Genomic DNA, 23,043 nt, shown 5'->3' with positions numbered 1-23,043 from the left:
ACTGATGTACAATTATTCCTGTTATATATCCATCTAACAACATATTATATATATATATATATATAATACATTATACATATAATAATATATATTAGATTTATAGAACCACATCTTGCAACCGTATAGACTTTCTATGCTGCTTTCAATTAAATTCCTATTTCTATTTAATTTCTCTCTATATATATATTCGTTATATTTAATACTTTTTATGCTATATATTATAAATATTATGTACTATTATATTATACACTATATTTCTGTCTCTATTCAACTTTTTAATTTTTTTTATATACTGAGGTTTAGAATTTATTATTTAGCGCTTTCATTGCAAAACGATCAGTTATTGGAAATGATTATCGATAGTAATGGGATCTTAGCATTTAAATATGTTGATTTTTTATATGAAAAAGACAATTCTATTATTTATTGTCATAAAAGAACAATTTATCATTTAAAAGAACCATGTGCTCACTAATTTTGCGACTACTTACTACTTATTACTATACCGATATCGTGGAGATTCTTTTTTGAACGAAGTCAAGCATTTTCTGAATGAATTGAAACTTTAAGCTGAGGTTGTTCAGAGAGAAAGAGAAAGAGAAAGAGAGGGAAAGAAAAAAAAGAGAGGAAAAAAAAGAAAGAAGGAAAGAAGGAAAGAAAGAAAGAAAAAGAGAAAGAGAGAGGAGGGATGAAGGTGTTCCCTTTTAGATCGATGGTGCTGTCTAGCTTCTCCTAACGGAAGTTATATCGGTTGTACTCATCTGGTACTGGGAACGTTCTCGTGTCCTGAAACCTCGTCATACTTTTTCCTATGGTTTCTAATAGTGTGCTCACGAGATTTTCTAGATGGAACCTTCATTCACCTGACGTTTTCTTTAGAGGTCTAAATTGAGGTTGGTTAGAATAACCCTACGTTTATTCCGTCGCCTGTCATACTATCCTGAGTCAGTGTTTTGATAATCGTTCAAGGTAGTGCTTAGAGATTTCTGAAAATTTCCCTCAGTGTTTGCGTGTATTTCTGTTTCTTCTACGGGAACTCAGTTCCCACCTGTTAAGTTCAAATTCCTTGAATAAAAGTTTATTATAAATCTTTGAAAAAAATAAAACTAAAACACTTGAAAATCAGTGGTTTGCCCTAGACGCGTTCCCTGATCAACTCCAACGCTCGGGGAACTTGTTGATTCACTTCATCCAGAAGGTCTAGGAATAGGTCCTGAAGATGTTGAGCATTTCTGTTACATCCTCCCCAGCTTTCCTGCACTTCCTTCCATCTAAGAATTGCTGGAGGTGGCGGAGGAGCTCGTAGTGGGGAGGAGTAGGCTGAGGAATTACAAGACAATGATAGCTCTCCAGCACGGCATGGGTTAGGATAATCGTGTGTTGTTCGGATGTTTTCGTAGTGGAAACCGCTTCCGGCATCTTGTCTGCGTATACTTCATCTCGACTTCACTTCTCGCAGTTTTGTAAGTCTACGTATTAAGAACTCACCTCTTAAGCGGCTTCTCCTTTAATTTCATCCTATTCCACCAACACGAGAGAAGAACATCTCTAGAATGGAAGTTTGGGATCCACTCTCGCTCTTCCACTATTCCATCAATTATTCCTTGCTTCCCCACCACAGGGTTTTCGTAGATGACCACCTTCTCATTCTTAATGATGAGCTTCCTAAGAAAGTAAAGTCTCTTCCGAACAGAGAGGAGAGAAAGGGATGCGCTCGAGCGCCGACAGCTGGACGGATATCTATCTGACCCCTATCGAGTCTCATGACCACGCCAGTTTTGGCTACAGTTGTGGATTAGTGGATGTTAAAGGCATCACCCCACGAATCTGGTGTGGTACGGGTTTCAGGTGGGTTATGCCTTTACGGGGTGGTAGATTATAGAGAGGAGGGTGATTCCGTCCATTTCTTGCTAATTGCCTTAAAAAAAACGGCCTGAAAGATACGTTTTCGAGCGTTCTGGAGCGCTGTTGTCTACAACGAGTTCCATTGGAGCACGCCAGCCGTGTGCACGCGCCGCCGCATCCGCTTCCGGGCCGTTTTTTACGGCAATTAAGAAGAAATGAACAGAATCACTCTTCTGCTCATAACCTACGACCCCGTATAGTCATAACCCTTTCCCGCAAAAAACGGCCTAGAAGATGCGGCGCGTGCACGAGGCTGGCGCGCTCCAATCGAACTCGTTCTAGAAAATAGCGCCACTGGATGCTCGAAGTCGCATATTTCAGGCTGTTTTTTTACGTGGATCAGGAAGAACCGAGTAAGTTCCCACCCGTTTCTGCAATCTAGGATCCCGTATAGTCTTTGACCATCATCCACCAAATCCATATCACGTCAGATTCGTGGGGTGATGCCTTTAAAGAAAATCGGTCGCTAACTCCTTCACGGTGGATCCCCGTCGATGTTCAGCTCCAGTAGCCGATGCTGCCGCTTAAAATCATCCATCTATGCTTGCATCTAACTAATATAAGAGATTGGAGCAAACTAATGTCTCCGTACTTTTGATTTTAATTTGACTATTACACGATGATCGTCGAAGTTTTACATATTTATTCCTTGTTAAGTCTAAAAAATTGACAATTAGAATGATAGGTGTCATTTTTAAATCGGTCTTGAGAAGCGCAAAGAGAAGCGAAGTGTCAATCATGGGAATCTCCGTACTCGATAAACATTTAAAAAAACGTAAAAATATACGAGTGGTCATCAAAAACATTGAAAGGGATTTATGTGACAACCTAATAGGTTTGTCCTTTGCTAAACATAAGGCTTTAAAAGTTTCGGTCATGACGAGTATCCTGCTCCCTTTTACCCTTCCACATTCCATGTTTCAATAGAATTCCATTTCCATTTCTTATTAGAAGTGAGGTGCACCTGTCCCTACAATAATGAGGTGCACCTGTGCTTCTCGTATTTGATTCCTCTACTCCATCGAATTACCGTCATTTGAAATTTCCCTTTAAGCATTTGAAGAAAAAAAATGTCAAATAACACACCAAATTTTCCCCCAACTTTCATTTTGATACATTTTTAACTTAGAAGGATTTAGAGCACAAGAATTAAAAATTTAAAATGAATCATAAGAAATTTAGCAAGAAATTTAGAAGAAAAAAAGATCACTACTTCATTCTCAACCCTAGAGTTAGATTGAATAAAAAGAAAAAAAAAATAAAACTCACGGAAGGAGTGCAAGGATTACGCTCAAATTCTTCTGAGTAATGAAATAGAGAATAGTTTTTTTTTCTTATCTTTTCAATTTGCCGACTAACTGTCATGCTATTCGCTGCCTTAAGGAAATTAAGAAGTAATTTTATTTATTAGGTGTTTTTTAAAGGGGGTATAGCTCTTTGAAAGTGTCAATCACTCATCATCGGGAATCACTTAGAAATAAAATTGTTTACTACAATTTTTCGAAATATTTTAGTTGAACAGAAAAGTAGCAATTAATAAATTCTAGAAATTCTATCAATTTATTCTATCAATAATGAATTTTAGAAAATTCCCTTTCTTTTTTTCTAAAATTAAAATTAAAAGAAATTTTTCTAATTTTTTTTTCAAAATTATTGTTTTTGTACAGGTGAAGCATCAAAATTTTCTCAATGATTCATAGTGTTACAATGTATGTACTTGTGAGTCACAATATACTTTCACAATAGGCGAATTCGAATCGAATGAAATTTTCGACGGATTCCTGCATAGATTTTCTGTGCTACTATAAAAATATTCCAGATGAGTAGAAGATCTTCTTCTTTTTTTCGAGCCAAAAGTCTATATTTTAAGATTTTCCTCCTTCAGTTACGTTTACATCCTAGTCTAGGCTATGTGTAAGTGATCTACTTTAGGGCACAGCAAAAAATTATCTATGTGATCTACGGTCTAGCAACAGATTTAAGATTTACAAGAATTTCGAGCCATCGTAGAAAAAATTATCTTACCGGGTAGATTACGAGCTACTGATTCTAAATAAACGGATTTATTTGAAAGTTTGGCACCAGTTGAAGATAGTTTTGATGAAATGAGGAAAAAACTCAAAGAAACCCAAACGTTGAGTCATTTAATCAGATGCAAAATAGGTGTTCTACAAGTCATATACCTTGTATTTCTTATTTCTATATCCTATTCTTTATTCCTTATTCTACAGTGTAGCGCAGTCGGTAAGAGGTACTGCTGTGCATGCACGATCGATCGAAGGTTCGGATCCGCCCGAGTGCCAACCAAACTTTTCACCGCTGCGAGATCGATAAATTGATAGCAGACTTGTATGGGAGGATAAAAACACTGACTTGACACAACGGCCATCTCCTGGAAGTTATTGTAAGGCCGCACGGTCGTTCAGTCGGTCCGAACCTCTAACAAATTCTAAGATGAAGTGGAACGCGTAGGCGGGATCCCATAGGGATTGATCAAAACTATGGACTTTATTCTTTATCCTTTATTTTTTTTTGGAAGTTCCAGAAGTTTCAGCCACCAAAGAATCCAGTTTCTGCGCTTCAAATTACACTATTTATTGCGGAACTGAGGAGTAACATCCAGGATATTCAGGGACATTATGAGAAATGTAACTGCATTATTTATTTGTTGACAGTTGTTCATGTTTATTTGTTGGTTGTGGGAAACTTCAGCATTACGAGTATTTATGGGTTGTGGGTTTTTTAAATTATATTAAACATAAAATAATGGTCCAATTCTTGCAATGGGCCGTTTTTGAAAACTTTTCACTTTTTCACTGCATATAAATATTCGTTATTCGTTTATTCGTTTTATCTTTTTTGAATATTCGTGGGCAGTTCTACGGCGAAGCGATGATCCAGAAGAACGTTTTTGTTAGGGAAAATAATTTTAAAAAATCCAGAAGAATATTTTTTGCGAGGGAAAATAATTAAAATAAACCCCTTGTGCACATATTTTCCTCTTTTTTCCTCAAATTTGAGTGTCAATATAGCAGAGGTATCAAAGTAGATAAAGTAAAGAGACATAAATAGATAAATAGATAAATAAATGAATAGATAAAACAAAGTAGATAAAGTGAAGATCGAAGAAATTGTGGAATTAACATAATTTATCACTTTTATTAAATTATTACTTCGAATTATTACTTTAAAATTCTCTACTTTTTAATAAAAATGCACGATATCGACATGCACACGAGCACTTAAGTCCCATTCGAAGTCTCTATGAATATTTGATTATTGCGTCTAATGAAAGTTGTTTATTGCTATATGTAGATATAGAGGATAAGTGCACTCGAGGGGAAATCCACTTAATTTCAGGTACACTCACGGAATGCAGTTCACAGTCCTACTAGTCTTCCATTGCGCTCTACTCGTCGCTATTGGTAAGCACATTTGTAAGGGTTTTTTTTCTCTTTTCACTCGAAAAAAAAACCCTAGTCTGGATTAATAATTAATGGATCTATAATTAAAATTTTCCGGGAATTTTTTTTTCACCAAATTTTAGCGTGGTGGTAAAATAATTTACCTACGTTCACTATGTATAATATTAATATATTTACCATTATATTATTAATCGTAGAGGATGTAAAATCCGTTCATAGCAATCCGAATCCTGATCCGGATACTACCTGTCCTCCAAACGACCTCACTATTTTCTGCTTTTCTGTTTGTGTTAACCAGGATCCAACCCCACCTACGCAGCTGTACCAAGCTTCGGACCTTTTAACCAGACTGTATCATATTACAGTTCCTTTTTGCTACCGTATTTCTAACTAGAAAACAACTCTTTGACCGTTAAGGCAGCAACGATATCAATATAATAATAATAATAATAATAATAATAATAATAATAATAATAATAATAATAATAATAATAATAATAATAATAATAATAATAATAATAATAATAATAATAATAATAATAATAATAATAATAATAATAATAATAATAATAATAATAATAATAATAATAATAATAATAATAATAATAATAATAATAATAATAATAATAATAATAATAATAATAATAATAATAATAATAATAATAATAATAATAATAATAATAATAATAATAATAATAATAATAATAATAATAATAATAATAATAATAATAATAATAATAATAATAATAATAATAATAATAATAATAATAATAATAATAATAATAATAATAATAATAATAATAATAATAATAATAATAATAATAATAATAATAATAATAATAATAATAATAATAATAATAATAATAATAATAATAATAATAATAATAATAATAATAATAATAATAATAATAATAATAATAATAATAATAATAATAATAATAATAATAATAATAATAATAATAATAATAATAATAATAATAATAATAATAATAATAATAATAATAATAATAATAATAATAATAATAATAATAATAATAATAATAATAATAATAATAATAATAATAATAATAATAATAATAATAATAATAATAATAATAATAATAATAATAATAATAATAATAATAATAATAATAATAATAATAATAATAATAATAATAATAATAATAATAATAATAATAATAATAATAATAATAATAATAATAATAATAATAATAATAATAATAATAATAATAATAATAATAATAATAATAATAATAATAATAATAATAATAATAATAATAATAATAATAATAATAATAATAATAATAATAATAATAATAATAATAATAATAATAATAATAATAATAATAATAATTTATTGGATTTGTCCAGTTGCTGCGTGGATTTTTACTCTAATGTGCAGAATGAATCCGTATAAAATATTTGTTTTTTTCTTCTCTTCTGTGTACTTGAAAATTCAACATAAGTGCAGAACTATAAAAATGTTTTGAGTCAAATAAATCATTTCTTGGCCAATTTAACAGTATGTACTGTTGAAACGGTATCAATATCGGGAATTATACTCGGAACAACTTTTTTTTTTGGCCATTGGTACGTTGCAGGATTCTGAGAGATACAGTATTAGAATCCGGGACACTGTAACTGTCTAAAGGTTGTGGTATGGTATGAGTTATGAGGATGTGTATATGAGCTTTGTGACTAGATTAAAGGTAGCGTATTCCGAAATTAGCATGGTACAGAAACCCCAGGGAAAACCCCAAGGAATACGTACAGTTTGGATTGTAGATTACAGAAACAAGCGTGGCTCTGCTCATCCTTCCGTAATCGTCGTAAAGAAGATGGCATGGGAGACAGGGATTCTTTCCTACGAACTCAATTGCAACACTCCAGCCTCGTGCACACGTTGAACCCAATGGATACGCTACTGACGGAACCGGATAGTGCATACAGCGTCCTGTTCTAACGTATCTCGTCGGGATTAATGCGGTTTCTATGCCGTTTTCTAGGATGATTAGAAGGAATCGATCGTGATCACTCCCGCTTCCGTGATCCGTACAGCCGAGTTTCCCTCTGCGTTTTCTCTGCGGTTTCCATTTCCATGCCAATTTCTTGATATGCTACTCTTAAAGTCATTTTTTACGAATTAACGAAAAAAAAGACGAAAATGTAACCTAAAATGAATTGTTGGAAAGATCCTATTCGCTTTTCATAGTGCCGAAAGAAAAATCAAATATAAACATATGAAAAATCTTTAATAACTTCTAAATGCTATTCGAAGATAGAGTTTACATTAGGTGGTTTTTTTTTACCCTTTGAAATTTCTCATCTCAGATGACGTATATATATATTCGGCCTTTCTTCAGCCCATTCAACGCCAACGCCTCAAGTGCGAACAGCATGCACTGCGGAGCAACATACTGAAATGCCTTGTCTATGCTGCAAAAAAGATTGTTGGTACACTATTGCATCGGTGAGTGAGATAGATATGTACATATTATAAAAATTAAATGTTTGAAAATTTAGCTTAGCTTTTACATAAATTTGACTATCGAGAAGTAGGAATTTTTATGCCGAGATTCAAATTTAATTTATTATTTTTTAATATTTCATTTAAAGATTTTTTGCCGTGTCATCACCTCACGAATCGGGGTGGTACGGGTTTTAGATGGGTTATGACTATACGGGATCGTAGATGATGGGGAGGAGGGCGATTTCGTGCATTCCTCAATAATTGTCGTAAAAAAACGGCCTGGAAGCGGATGCGGCGGCGCGTGCACGCGGCTGGCGTGCTCCAATCGAACTCGTTGTAGACAGCAGCGCCCCAGAACGCTTGAAACCGCATCTTCCGGGACTTTTTTAAAGGCAATTAGCAAGAAACGGACGGAATCAACCCCCTCTCCATAATCTACGATCCCGTATACAAATACTTCACCTGAAATCCGTACCACCTCAGATCCGTGAGGTGATGCCTTTAAGCCAACATCTCTGCATATTGAGTTTTTAACTATGTGCTTAGCAAATTACGGGTGGAACAGAGATATCCTGGAAAGCAGACAAAATCGATACACTTTAGCAGATTTGTACAGGAACGAATAAATGACTAACACTTCCAAATTGGTGCATTCGAAAGCATAAAAATTTCCTCGTTTTTTATTCCCGTAGGAATTTTTAACGAAAGAATTTCAACGACAATTATATTGTAAACTTTTTCAAAAATTCTTCAGTCAAGAAAGATTTTGTTCCAGAAAAATGAGCAATTTTTTTCAGGCAGCAACACATGAGCTAGGTCATATGCCTGGCGAGGCTGGTGAACGGGAAGCTCTTGCAACCTTACGTCTTATTCGTACATGTATGATCACTGATTGTGCAGACATCTGTTTTGTTGGTGTTCCCTTTTAAGAAAAAAAAGAAAGAAGCTAAAGTTGATGTATTTGCAATAGTTCAACTACGTAACTACGTAATTACGTACATTGGTCGATTATGTTTTTTTTTCGAGTCATCTAGGGCATAAATGTACTTTATATACGTCCTGATTCATCCAGAATTCCCTTTAGATAAGGCGTACAGACACCACCATCATACTCTCAATAAGTCCTCTTTTTGTGTTTGTTTTGTTCGATGCAAGCAGGCGATGTCGCGCAATTTGGATTTTTTTTTTTAAACAAACTGTATTTGACGTGAATAAAAAGCAAATACAACTTTATTTTTTGTTTTTCTGTTTTTTTTTCACTGAAGTTATCATGGCTAAAACGAAATGTTCATCGAAATGTTGTTCATGATTCGAAACCCTGGTCATTGTTCTGCTCAGATTTTATAGCTAGCACATTATGAAAAAAAAAAAACAAACGTACCATAAAAAAATTAACGGTGATTCAAAATCCTTCTTTTTATTTACTTTGTTTATCATATAACTCTGCGCAGTGTACGACTTTTTGACTTCATATTTGTACTTTTGCAACGGAGTAGCGCAGTCGGTAAGAGGCTACGCAATGACTGCACGATCATCAATCAATATTTCGAACCCGTCCGTCCTGGTACCAACCAAACCTTTCACCTCTCCGAGATCGATAAAATGGAATCAGATTTGTTTGGAAGAACAAAAAAAACACCTACATTACATGTCAGTTTCAACATTTCAACGATGAAGAGTTGTGAAGAATTGCATTGTCGCTGCAAAGCGTATCGCAAGACTGATGAGGCACGGAAACCTCAGGAAAATTCGAGTTTGAGCTTCAAATTACGGAAACAAACGTGACGCCGCTCAATTCCCCCTAGTCGTCCTGAAATGCGGCGTGAGAATCACTTTATTTCCTACGAGACGCGTTAGAACACACCGTCTTGCACACTCTCCGATCCCTCAGTAGGCTTTCATTGGTTTTATTTGGACAACTTACTGAGGAGATCACTTATTCGTCTTTGACAGCTCAGTCGTGGATGTGCACACGGCTGACGCGTTGCAACCGACTTCGTAGGAAAGATCGGCGACTTCCACACATTTTTTACGACGATTAGAGGAGGACGAGTGGAACCACGTTCGTTTCCGTAATCCACAATCCGAACTCCACGTTTTCCTTGGGATTTCCAAACCACGTCAATTTCGTGATATTTACTTGGTTACTTCGATCGGCAGCCATCTGATATTTATTGAATTTTTTGAATTTTCCATCAAATTTGTCATGTAATGCAATATTAATGATTTTCTAAACAAAATTATGTTCGTATTGGTGTTTGAATGTGGATGACGTAAGAAACGTTGGTGAATATTTTTTCCAATGATCTGTACAAAAGCCCATACGATTCATTTTAATTGTTGTAACACAATTGAATTCCATTTTAGAGAATAAAAACTTCAAACATTTTTCCGATTTTCTTTTCTGCTTGACGGCGTACCCATTGTTCGTGCAATAGCTCTCCGGGAATTTTTGCGATCCGCCTGTGAATCGGATCCGGTTTTTTGCTGAAAATTGCAATTTTCATCACAAATATCCCATCTTAACTTTTTAAAATTTATCTACAAAGTATAGCAAAATTTATAGAGATTTATCATCGCATTACGTTTAGTGCTTGTCAACATTTTTATTATTTGTTTTAGCCGATTTTATGTTAAAGGACTGAAACGCTTCGAAAACAGAACATTATTTTACAACCTCAAATTGAAGACGACATTTTCGATCTCTTTTTTTTGTAATTTTTCTAGAAGTGATTTTGATTTCTCATTCTTTATGTATAATTTTATTATTTTAAATTATAGACTATTTTATTTCACACTAACCTTGTTTTTCATACTCTTTACTGATTTATCCTGCGTTAATTCCAGATCTCCAACTTCTTTCATTTTTGCTTTTTGAGAGGCTGGCTTCGTGGCTGGCTGAAATGAAAACGTTGCCTTAATGATATGATGACGTCGTAGCGTTTATGAGACGTTTCATTCTGATTTCCGAAAAAAATACATTTTTTTCTCCAACAATTTTACACAAAAAAATCGAAAAATCGAAAGAGTATTCGGCGGTAAAATGAGAATGTATGATGATGGTGGTTCGAACAATGGGTTCTACATATTTGACCTGGATGAAAAGTAGTGAAGGAAAAGGGGAAGGGCCCGTGGGGGTCAGCGAAGATGAAGGATACATCTAACGTCGTACAATGAAGAGCAAGCTTCATAATTTTCAGCTCGTCTTTTTTCAATAATTAATTAATTAATTCGATAATATATTTATTCATTTTCCTTGTACGGGGAATCATTTCTCCTTCATTCTTTATCCTTTCCTTATACGTTTGGATTTTCCGTACATTCTCCACGACTTGCTTGCTGGATAGTGCAGATTTTCCATATAATGCGAAAAGCTGTCGACCCTGTCGTCCACAGCCATAAGGCCAAAAAAAAATTGGGCAAGGAAAGAAAGCTATGTACACTTGGGCTTGGGTACTTTTGGTTCGAAAAGTGCCAAAACGAGGAAACTTTGTTTACAAATGTTATTTATTTATTTATTGCTTTTTACTTGTCGAAATTGTACGTATTCCACCTGCCGATGACATCTAGAGAGCATCAATGTCTCCCACAGCCTTCAAAAAAGATCCGGAAAATCTTTTCTACTTCTTCGGTTCTCCTATGAGGAGAGACCAGCAGTCTGCGTCGTTCAACGTATTCCTTAGAGTTTTTCGGATGCAAACTGGAAGAGATCGCCTCCCAGAAAACGGAAGTTACGGAATGAACCAGTGAAGAAGGACCTGAGGGCATTCAGCGTCGACAGGCAGTTCATGCGAGACGTGAAGTCTCTTCGGATATGGAACAACGTCGATGGATGGATTTTTTGCTAGCTTTTCCCGAAGAATGAGAACGTCGCATCTTCCGGGCCGTTTTTTACGGTAATGAGGAAGAAGTGGACGGAATCACCCTCCAAAAAGAACTTTTGTTGATTTTTGGGACCGGTGGACCTTTCTGATGTCGTTGGACCCGTTTCGCTGCTTTCTGGATTTCGGTTTCACACGCAACCGCATACACCAGTGACAGACTTAGTCCGGTATTGTATAGAATAATTACACATTAGATGAAAAAAATAATGAAATGTTTAAGTAGGAAATTAAAAAGTAGATAAATAATAAATAAACAATGTAAATAATTCCCTACGATGTCTAAAAACGAATGTGAATTTGACTAACTGGCCGCGTACAAACCTTATCGATTTCACTATTTGTTTGTGCAGTTGGCTGAACTCCGATTATTGATGGTTTTCGCTGAAATTATCACTATAGTTAAGCACTCTTTGTTGACCCACTTGTTTATGTTTACGCTCCTGAAGTTGGTTACAACATCTGAACAGTACTGATCCTAAACTAAACAGTCAATTTGTGCTACAGCTCCCGATCCGAATGATTTTTGAATAGGAGGGAAAAAAAGCGCTGGAATTCAGTCGAACGACATTGGCTATTCGAGGAAACAACGCGATCAAATCCACCTTGATCTTGAAGATCTGGTTAAATCAATAATGCTCAAAATGTTTCTCAAGGGGGTCTTAGTAGAAAAGCAGAGCAACGAAGAGAAAATAAGAAAAATATGAACAAAAATAGAAAAATAAGAAAAATAAAGAATACATCATCAAATGTATGCCATCGGATGTTGGTGGGAAGCGAGGAATGAAATAGAGTTGGAAATTTGGATCTGCGACCAAATCCACTTGATCCTGAAGATCTAGTTAAATCAATAATGGTAAGCGAGGGTAGGTGATCCAGACCTATTCAAAGTGGAGATGAACACGTATCAGAGGAGAATGGCAAGCAGGAATAAAGCACTGCCTGAGGGAGAGGAGTGTAGCCTTATTTCTTCGGTTACAAATGGTACAGTAACCTCTTCCGCACCCCCACCCCCCACTCAGGGTTGGGTTTGCGGTTATTTTTGCGCTTTTTCCAGTAGAATAGAAGTGTGTTCGTAAGCTTCACGGATATTACTACATAGTAACCCCTTATTGAGCACTCTAGCAAATATATACATGAAGTTTACGAACTTATATCAGTTCAACTACATAAAGTACAACGCCAGCAGACGGCCCCTTGCCTAGGTATCATTTTGACCCATAAAATCTAGTCCTCTGACAGTATTTACTCCTTTTTCCTGCTCCTCCTCCTCCTCCAAGCTTTCCTTCATCATCCATATCATCCACATGCTCTTCATCGTCTACCGTATCCATTAAATCCAAATCTTTGTGGGAGTCAAGCTAAAGGAACCCAGTCCAGGGCCCCAGCCTCAACATGTTTGACTGCGAATGCGCCCGCATAAGTCCCTACGGAGCTTTCAGCTCTATATAAATTGAGGAAATTTATAAATTTAAATATATAAATTGGTTGAGGTGGAAATCTTACCTCACTCTCAGTAATCACTTCTACACATGAACCTATTCCAACAATTTCATTTAATCCTTCATCGAATTCCACTTTTGTGATCTCTTTCGATGATGTTACGTCAGCAAATTTCTGAAAAACAATGCTATGGAGCGGAAAATGAGGCAAAATGAGAAAAAAAAGGAGAACGAAAATATCTTTTCCTAGTTGAACCAGGTAATTGAAGAACTAACGCATTTCGGCGTCATACAGTGATGTTAAGGCGCAAGCATCTAAAATTTCTAAAGTTAAAGTTTCTAAAGCAGCGTTTTTGTAGCGTTTCTAAAACAACGTTTTTCATTTTTTCTTTAACAAAGCTCTAATTTCAATTAGGATAGAGAACGTTTTTGAGGTTCTAATTTTCCGAGAGTAAAATAGAGAATTAGTTCCTGTTATTTAGGAGTATCATTTCCACCACTTTTTTTTTCCTGGAAATTGTATAAGAATATGAAAAGTATAAGGTGGACTGAGGAAAGAGATCACTTCCAATCAGTTTTTCAGAACTTTATTTTTCTTTTATGATAAATTCTAAAAGACGAAGAAAAAATATCTTGCTACACACGTGAAAGGAGAGCCGAAGTGCGCTTAAAGGGGTGGTTTCACCCCACGAATCTGAGGTGGTACGGATTTCAGGTGCAGTATTCGTATGCGGCATGGGAGACTATGGAGAGAGAGAGAGGGGGGGGGGGTGATTCCGTCCATTTCCTCCCAATTGCCGTAAAAAACGTACAGCAAGATACAGCTTCAGGCGTTTCAGGCGCACTATTCTCCACAACAAGTTCGATTGGAGCGCGTCAGCCGTGTGCACACGCCGCATCTTCCGGCGATGCCTTTAAGCCAACGTCTCTACATATTGAGTTTTTAACTATCCTTAGCGACTTAGAATTGGTACTGTAATATTGTGGAAATCGGACAAAATGGATTCATTTTATGAGATGTGTACAGGCGCAACTAAATGACTAACGTTTGCAAATTGGTGTACTCGGAAGCATCAAAATTTCCCGGATTTTTATTCCCGTGGCAATTTTCAACGACAATTACATTGCAAACTTTTTCAAAACTTCTTCAAAGTCAAGGGAACTTACCACATCGCCTTGAAGCTCCTTCGTTAGCACTAGTGGACCACGATCCGTAAATTTTTTCGCATCAAATTGATCACGTACAGGTGTTAGCGGTGTTTTGATGTATGTCCAGTTCTGAAAACGTTCAATTATTCGAGGAAGTGTTCTCCCAAACATACATTCTTTGTAAATCCTGAGATACAAGGAACCACTTACCTTCCGCCTCAATTCTTCACTTGTTATTACCTTCACTTCCGATTTAAACGCCGGTTGCGTCCTAGATGAGCCCACTAAACGTTTGAGAAATTTTACTCATAATAAACTTTGGATCAAACTACGTAAACAAATATTTATTGCGATAGCTTGGGAAATTCAAGAAAATGTTTCATTTCATAATTTTTAGTTCTAAAGAAAGAAAAACGAAAAAAAAAAACGTGGTGATGAAATAGTAAATATCTGGAGGAACCAACATGTGAAACGTTGCCTTTAATGTAAGAAAAATCTCTGGAAGAACAACTGTGACGACAACGGTGAGGGCAACAATGAGAATGGAAACTAAACGCAATCGTGGGACACGGTTCTATGGCAATGGCTGGATGTGAAATGCCGCGTTTTTTCTGTCAGGTCAAATTTTTCTTCGTGATCTACGAAAAATGGATGTCCTTACCATTTCAAAGCAATAAAAAGCAATACTTATGAGAGTCAAACTGAGGGAGAAAGTCAAACTGGGTCAAGCTGGGGGAGAACCGGAGAGAAAACGAGGTTCAAGAAGGATTTCCTCCGGAAAAACCATCGGAAACCGTTTTTCTTGCGAGTTCCATCTTTTTCGGGAAGGTGCGGTGTGTCGGCAGATCGATACGATCAGGATCTCGATCTGCGCAGAGCAATCAGATTTTCCGGATTTCCGCTGGCCGCTATGCTTTTACATCCAGAAGAAATTCATTGCTTTACTTGATATTGATATCTGGTGATGATATTTCAATTAAATAAAATAATAATAAAAACTTGCTGTCGTTCAAATGTATCAAACAAATGCGAATAGTCAAAATTTTGATCAATTATGGAACTGAATCAATCTTCGCCACGAGAGCAACCAGTGGTGAACGTTGTACAACGTTGCTCCACAAATCCGTGTCGCTTTCCTCCTCTTGGCACTCTTTTTGACTCTCTATAGTTTATTTTCCTCATTTGAACCATAATTAGTTGAGCTACCATAGGTGGCGATATTTATATTTATATTATATTCTTTATAATACTATATATATGTATTTATACATTTTTTCATGTAATTAAATTAATTAATATTTATTTAATTCTAATTGTCACTCCACATTGAATCTCACATCGAACCACATACTGATTTCGAAGAGTTTTATGGTTAAAACTACCTTAATTCATGGATCTAATTGTCTACGGCTTCCAGAAGCTCAGTGTTGAGTTTATGTCTAAGAAATCTTACCTGATCTTCTTTTAAAACAAATAATGTTTCAGTCACAAATCACCGTCCTTAAAGACAGCGTACCACAAATTTGACGTAATGTGGAAATCCGCGCGGAAAAGCTAGAGATGGCGCAGTAGATCGCCGGATCCCCCGGTTGGTTCCGCTCACCTTTCTCCTCGGACGAGCGTGGTGATGGGACATGATCCTCTCGAGAACGACCCCCTCCCCCTTTCTTCTTCTTCTTCTTCTTCTTTTTCTTCATCTCCTTCTTCTTCTTCTTCTTTCTCTTCTTCTTCTCCTTCTCCGACGTTCCTGCGGCAGTTCTTGCCTCTTCGGTTGCTGCCAATTCAATATATTGGGACTTTTGTGTGCTTCAAAAAACCAAAATTAAAAATTGCCCGAGGAACAAATGGGAAATTTGACATTTAAAAGTGAAAAAAAAACAAGTAGTAGAGGAAGCAAATTAGATTTTTTCACTTATTTTCTTTTTTCTTCCTTTTCTATTCCTTTCTTTTTTCTCATTTTTTTAAAATTTTTCTTTTTTTCTAAACTTCAATTTTTTTCTCAGATATTAGTGTTAGTGTTCCCGTTTTTATTCTGTTTTATTTTTTTCTGAAACGTATGAAATATCTTTAAATAGTGATTAAAGCATATTATACATGAAAAAAGAGAATATTTAAGTGTTGAAGGTCGAACTATTCAGGAACGTCTGGAGAAGAAAAAAAAACAACGAAAAAATCAACATTTTGTTCCTGCATGGTGACAATGGGACGACGCAGGTTCGACGCCCGGCTGAGTCAAATTTTTGCAAAAGAAACTAGAAACTTGAAATGACCTTTGAAAGTTCAATTTAACATTTGAAAGTGAGTTCAAATTCAAATGGAACCAATGAACAGGAGGCTGAGTGTAATGGAATGTGTACATAGAGGCGCAGCGTAACTTGTAGGCCACTCCGGATCCGCAGTCCAGAATCCCCGTCTCTAGCTTTCCCCCGCCCGCGAATCCTTCCTCATCACGTCAGATTTATGGTATGATGTGTTTGAGTTATTTAGGTAAACACTCACTTTTTGCATGATATTTTTTTCTTCGTATAATAACGGATAGAATATAAGCGAATAGTGCTATAATCGGAAGAGTGAACAGGATCCAAAGGTAACGAATACTGCAAAGTAAACTCAGATACTGTAAAAAGTACACAAATGCATAGGAGAAAAACAAAATAATAGAAAAAGAATACTGTTAGAAAGGCTAGAAAAATTAAACACAAACTCATGTTCCTTATAATCTCTTCGTTTTCGTCTTGAATTCTCGAAAGCAATTCGACTTCGGTCCCGAAGTTCGTTTAATTGTTGCAACATAAGAGGACCCTAAAATCCATGATAATATACTATCCTTTATGCGTACGTTACGCTATACGTTATTGTGCTACTTTATTGCGTCTATTGCGTTACGTATATGGATTTTTTTTTGCTGACAACTTGACACACTTCCGAAATCCACAAATGAAATTCGATTGACAGCGAGAATTGGCGGAGGGGAGATGAGGTGGACGACTCGCATCACGCGACGGTGTATAGAGGCTAGAAATTGGGTCAAAGTCGGGTCCCATGGTGTCAAATTGATCTGTCACCTCCAGAAAAGAATGAAACAGAGTCCCACCGCCATAGGAAGGTGCATGAGTCCCAACAGGTCGAGAAGCCGGATTAGACGATTGGATTCAGCAACTTCAGCATGGTGTTCCAATGAAAAAAGTGAGAAGAACTCGTAATATTGTTCTTAGGCCCGGAAGAAGTGGAAAAAGTGAGCATTAGAAGGTAATACGACGGATGGAATCAAAGAATTTGATGATTTTATGCGAATGTGCTGATAAATGAGATTATGTACACGAAGCACGGTGCAGTTGCGTTAGCTGCTGCGCGGCGCGGCGGTGGAGCGTAGCGGTTAGAATCGAGGTGGGACCGCGGCGAACTGCTGAGATGAGTGGCGGTAGCGAGGACACGAGTGAGGACACGATCCTTACACGATCTCAACCGCTACGCTCCACCGCACCGCATCGAGCGCAGCCGCTTCCGCAACTCTCCGTGCTTCATGTCGTTTTGACCCGACCGCACTTTATGTTTCAATGAAAAAAATACAGCTGAAAATTGGGAAAAAAACTGTGTTTTCTAACCATAGAGGAAGAAAAATGTTCCAGATAATTGAGATTCGTACTGGTAGAAGCAAATGTACACGTAAAAGCTGGGCATCCATCATTTCAAAGGTAGAAACTAACGAGGAAAGGAAGAAAAAAAATGGCTATAGGAAGGACGACATGGGTTTCATGGACAAATTACAATTGGACTGAGGATGAACGGTTATGAAGCCTTATTCTGTCCTCTCCTTTATCGTATTTATTGGAATTTATGTCATCATAACAGGGAATTTTTTTGAATGCCTCATTTCTTCAAATTTAGTTCAAAATTAATTTTAAATTCAAAGCTAATAGAATTATAATTTTGTGGGTTGTTATGGGTGCACAAATGCGCTTAGCTAAGACAACGGAGAAGTTTTGTTGAATTTGTCGAAATAATCTGATTACGGTAAACACATACATTCAATCGTCAACAAAAAAAAAAAAACAAAAACACAAAGATTCTAGAGGAAATCCCCACCAGCGTCATATCTTCAGCGGATTTGGTAGATCTGCGTTTGCGAGGAGATGGAGCAGGTGTAGAGACCTTTTGTATAATCACGGTGACGAAGGTTTTCAGTGTTTTAACTATAGCGGTCTGAACTAATGGGGTACTTTGAATCACAGTCCTCTCCGAAGTTCGATTTTTAGGTTTCGGTGAAGTCAATTTTTTTCTTGTAGTCGGTGACGTCAATTTTTTTGCTGTACTCGGTGACGTCAATTTTTTTGTTGTACTCGGTGACGTCAATTTTTTTGTTGTACTCGGTAGAAATACATTAGGTGTTGATGATGGTACAGTAATCGGCTTTTTCTTTGTGCTTGTTTTACTTTCTCTTGTTGTTTTCCTTGTAGTACGGCTTGTTTTGTGTTGTTTTGTTGTTTTCGTTGTGGTACGGCTTGTTTTATGTTCTCTTGTTGTTTTCGTTGTAGTATAAGTTTTTGTGCGGCTATACCTTGTCGCAATAATTCTTTTCGTTGTCCCTGAATGAACAAAAATTGCTTTTTTTTTCTTTTATACCACTGTATATTTCATCATTTTCATGTGAACAGTGAAAATTACTACGCAGTGGCTATGATGTCTAATTTTGGCCGCAGACAACGTATTCGATGATAGTTTACAAACATAACGCTACATAACTTTAGTGTTTACGTTTTGTGCTAAAAACCTTTGAGAGAGAATCCGCGTGAAAAGCTAGAGATCCGTTACGCGTCACAGTTGTGCACGCGCCGCATCCAAGTGCTAGCGGTCAAAGATCAGTGAGAAATTGTTGTATCGCTAATGTAATTTCTGATCGGAGAAATACGTTGTGTTAAACCATGATCAGATCTTGGAGAACCAACAATACATTTATTGAACGGTTAAGCGCAGCACACCACGAATCTGACGTGATGAGAGAATCGGCGTGAAAAGGTAGAGGTCGCGACGCGCCACCTTTGCGCACGCGCCGCATCGAAGTGCTAGCGGTCAAAGATTGGTGATGTTTTCTCACCAGGCCACTCGAAGGCAGCATACCACGAATTTGAGGTGGTACGGATTTCAAATGGAGTATCCGAATACGGGTCGCAGATAATGGAGACGGGGGTAGTTCCGCTCATCTCTCTCTGCATCACTGTAAACAGCCGCCTCCAGAATGCTGTTTTGTACGACGCCATCTATTGCAACGCTCCACTCCTTGCGCCACCTCCGCCCTGCCAAAATCAAAAAAAAAAAATCAGAAAATCAATTCGGACTGCTCCGATAGGCAGTAAAGGACGCTACTCGTGCAAGCGTGGCGCGCGCAATAGAAGGCATAGTACAAAACAGCATTCAGGGCAAGGCTGCTTGCAGTGATTCAGGGAGAGATGAGCGGAACCACCCCAGTCTCCATAATCTACGACCCCGTAAACGGATACTCCACCTGAAATCCGTACCATCCCAGATTCGTGGTATGCTGCCTTTAATTGCGCTGCGCAGCAGTTAATGGCGTCAGCAGAGCATTGCGCTGCGTTTGCCCTATGCCCGCCCTTCACATCATCCATCTTCTGCCCTCATCAAGCACTCTTGTGATCGCATCTCCCCGGCGATGCAGCTTAGAAAAGATTAACAAACAAGAGTAAATGTGCTGTGGGTGGGATTTATTTGAGCGGGATTAGGATGTTGGACGACGGAGGAATTTAATACTTCCTTCGTGTAATACTTCCTTTCGCGTAATAAGTTGCATCTTCGGGGACATTGAGATCACAGATGGCTGCTTCGCCCGCCTTTTTGTGGACTGCTATGCGAACTGCTGTGCCTGATTACGCTCATATTTGTGATCGGCACCTCTATCCATATCTGTTCCTGGAGAGATCCCAATATCGTCAATTTCTTTGTAGGTCACTTTTAAATACAGCATACCACGAATCTGAGGTAGTGCGGATTTCAGGTGGAGTATTTGTGCACGGAATAGTAGATTATGGAGGGGGGTGTGATTCCGTCCATTTTTTCCTAATTGCCGTAAAAACAGGCCGGAAGATGCACAAGGCTGACGCGCTTCTATCGAACTCCTTGTGGAAAATAGTGCTCCGGAACGTTCGAAGCCGTATGTTCCGGGCCGTTTTCTACGGCAATTAGGAAGGAATAGACGGAATCACTCTTCTCCCAGTAATCTACGATCCCGTATACGCATACTCCACCGGAAATCCGTACCACTCCAGATTCGTGGGATGATGCCTTTAAGTGAAGTAGTTTGAGTTTCCAAGATAGAGCTGAGCTAGGATCACAAGTCCAGGCAGAAGATGTAGCTGTAAGATTTTTTTTTCTTTGGAAGATATGGTAACTGGAGCTCACGTCTTGTTGTTCCAAGAAGGTATGGTGATTCTGTAGAATATTCGACTGTTTCAAGGTCCTCTGTAGTCCAATCTCCCGTTCTGCAAAATTTCATTTCTGAGGAAGTGTATATTCTGGGAGTTACACACTGAGTATTGGTTCCGACGATTCTGATTCTGACATTTCTTCAGAATAGAAAAAGATAAAGTGGTTAGCGTTGGTCATTCACAATGAACTGACTAGTTGATGTATAGTAGGGTTAAAGCAACATAAAGTAGGCGCAGTTTGAACTAACTAACTAACAACATAACTAATGAAAGCGAAAAGTTGCTCTTCAAGTTCTCGAATAAGCAGTAAGAATTGAAAAAGAAAAAAGAATGAAGAAACATATAAGGAAATAGCTACAAGAGGAAACAGTTCCAGAATCCCTGCGTAAAGGAAATGTTGACAAGTATAGGGGTGGGTGTAGTGAAGTCGGTTAGAGGTTCCGCTGTCTGCACTATCAATCTTAGGTTCGAATCCGTCCTAACGCTCATCAAGCCTTCCATCGCTCACCAGTCGATAAATTGGTACCAGACTTGTCTGCGAGGATAAAAACACTGACTTGAGGCAAAACGATCCATCTTTTTAATTTCAGCTTCTATCTTGTTCATTTTTGACTTTTTTTCACACATCGGCCAGCCAACGCAAGTCATTGTATAGGCCAGTTACACGTCCGTAAACCTCAGACGATTCTGAACTGAAGTGAACGTGGTAGCGGATCCCAAGCGGATTGATTGACGCCAGACACTTTATCCTTCTATGCTTTACCAGTATGAGCGTTCTTTTTTACCATACTTCAGACGTTCTGTGGTGTTTTCTTCGCTCGCCTTCACTGATCAACGAAAATTAATATTAGTGTTATTAGTTCTATGAAACTGGACTTGTATATCTCCAACAATCTTTCGGGCTGGTGTGGCGCAGTCGGTTAGAGGTTCGTTGTAGCCACACGGTCGAGGGTTCGAAACCGCCCCAGTGCTCACCAAGCCTTCGGGGTCGATAAATTGGTACCAGACTTGTCTGGGAGGATAAAAACACTGACTTGATCATCGGCTGGCCCCCGCAAGTCATTGTATAGGCCAACACGCGTCCCAAAACCTCATCGATTACGAATTAGTAAAACACGTTAGCGCATCCAAGTGGATTGGTACGCCAGTGACTTTTAACAATCTTTCTTCCTTTTTTATATTATAACAAAAAGCGAAAGATTTCATAGTCTTCTTTCTAAACGCGTCAGTTCTACATTTGGAGAACATTCGAACATCAGCTTCAAACACTCCTTATCAATATAGTATAGACTTTTTTTAAAAATACCTCGCGAAAGATGGAATTTCCTCCTGTTTCCTATAAACAGTTATCAAAGAATGATGTTTTGGCATAAAATGACGTGAAAGACATCATCCTACTGATAAAGGTAACGTTCCACGTCAGATCACATAAACATCTTGCTACTATTTAAGCAGTCGTTTGCATGCGTGTTTCCACCTTCTGAGAGCGGCATGCTACAAACTTGAGGCGAACGAAGAAGGAAACAGGCATGCGGAGGAGTCATAAAGGTGAAAAGCAAAGCGCCCAGTGGCCACGGCTATGAAACGGCTGCAACCATCTATCTGTTGCGTCATGCACAAGTTATTGCGCACCAATCCGACGTCGGTGGGCCCGCCGCACCCCATACAATAGCTTTCTGGCGCCGGCGGACCCGTCGCAACTCATTTTATAGCTATCTGACGCCGGGCGGACGCGTCGCACCCCTTTTTTTTGAACTTCGTGACACACACACATACACACACAACACACACACACGGAGTAAGCTCGATATTACATATCATGATAGGTTGCGAGTTAGATTTGTTTTTGACCAAAATAATCAATAGAAGAGATTTTAAACAGCCACTTACGAGGTGTGATTAAGACCGCTGCTGACCTGAATACTATGGTATAGTTTCACTGTGGTAGCGAATAAGTATTAGATGACTCTAACCTCCTCAATGAACAAGGTCAAAATAAGCACCATGCTGGGAGTTGAAAAATGAAGCATATGATCGTTACCCAGCTGTCTTTGTTTTCTTCCACATGGGGTGAGTGATAAAATGATAAATTTTGATTACGATTAGCCAGTTCCACTTCCTCATTTCCATTTCTTACGAAATTTAGCAGTTCACTCGTTTTATTTTCTGTTTAAATGGAAACATTGATACTAATTAAGGGAAGCTTTGAGAGGGAAATAATCTTGTATTGAATTGTAGGAGATTTACATTTTATGAAGAATAGTAGGTACAGATTTTGGGAGGATTCCACTCCCAGTGAGTTGTTTATTCTTCGTTGTACGTTTTTCTGAG

At 37.4% G+C, this 23,043-nt stretch overlaps 4 protein-coding genes across 6 annotated transcripts; 1 reads left to right on the top strand and 3 right to left on the bottom strand.

The window, feature by feature from the left end:
* Nucleotides 1-1,135: 1,135 nt before the first annotated feature.
* On the bottom strand, nt 1,136-2,326 carry RB195_012765 (uncharacterized protein; the record flags this gene model as incomplete). 2 transcript variants are annotated; one of them, XM_064202292.1, is made up of 3 exons in its annotated part: nt 1,136-1,424; nt 1,489-1,665; nt 2,271-2,326. In XM_064202292.1, 3 exons carry the CDS (start codon nt 2,324-2,326, stop codon nt 1,136-1,138), a joined length of 522 nt encoding a protein of 173 aa, XP_064058172.1. The 2 variants fall into 2 exon arrangements, with proteins under 2 accessions (XP_064058172.1, XP_064058173.1); XM_064202291.1 differs by lacking the exon at nt 2,271-2,326 and having other exon boundaries at nt 1,489-1,517.
* Nucleotides 2,327-5,278: 2,952 nt separating this feature from the next.
* RB195_012763 (uncharacterized protein) lies at nt 5,279-8,729 on the top strand (the record flags this gene model as incomplete). The annotated part of the gene is made up of 3 exons (XM_013452110.1): nt 5,279-5,330; nt 7,694-7,800; nt 8,598-8,729. 3 exons carry the CDS (start codon nt 5,279-5,281, stop codon nt 8,727-8,729), a joined length of 291 nt encoding a protein of 96 aa, XP_013307564.1.
* Nucleotides 5,760-7,175, bottom strand: RB195_012764 (uncharacterized protein; the record flags this gene model as incomplete). The annotated part of the gene is made up of 2 exons (XM_064202290.1): nt 5,760-6,704; nt 7,074-7,175. 2 exons carry the CDS (start codon nt 7,173-7,175, stop codon nt 5,760-5,762), a joined length of 1,047 nt encoding a protein of 348 aa, XP_064058171.1.
* A 1,450-nt stretch (nt 8,730-10,179) lies between the features above and the next one.
* Nucleotides 10,180-22,718, bottom strand: RB195_012762 (uncharacterized protein; the record flags this gene model as incomplete). Of its 2 annotated transcripts, XM_064202288.1 has the most annotated exons (14): nt 10,180-10,287; nt 10,603-10,698; nt 12,006-12,065; nt 13,188-13,298; nt 14,291-14,401; nt 14,483-14,556; nt 15,876-16,078; nt 16,543-16,711; nt 16,772-16,869; nt 16,977-17,074; nt 18,359-18,858; nt 20,687-20,766; nt 22,603-22,628; nt 22,686-22,718. In XM_064202288.1, 14 exons carry the CDS (start codon nt 22,716-22,718, stop codon nt 10,180-10,182), a joined length of 1,767 nt encoding a protein of 588 aa, XP_064058169.1. The 2 variants fall into 2 exon arrangements, with proteins under 2 accessions (XP_064058169.1, XP_064058170.1); XM_064202289.1 differs by lacking the exons at nt 15,876-16,078; nt 16,543-16,711 and having other exon boundaries at nt 18,359-18,475; nt 18,653-18,858.
* Nucleotides 22,719-23,043: the final 325 nt, after the last annotated feature.

This window comes from Necator americanus, chromosome V (assembly GCF_031761385.1).
Source record: "Necator americanus strain Aroian chromosome V, whole genome shotgun sequence".
Classification (NCBI taxonomy): domain Eukaryota; kingdom Metazoa; phylum Nematoda; class Chromadorea; order Rhabditida; family Ancylostomatidae; genus Necator; species Necator americanus.
Note: the sequence above shows the minus strand (reverse complement) of the source record. Positions and strands in the feature narration are given on the sequence as shown.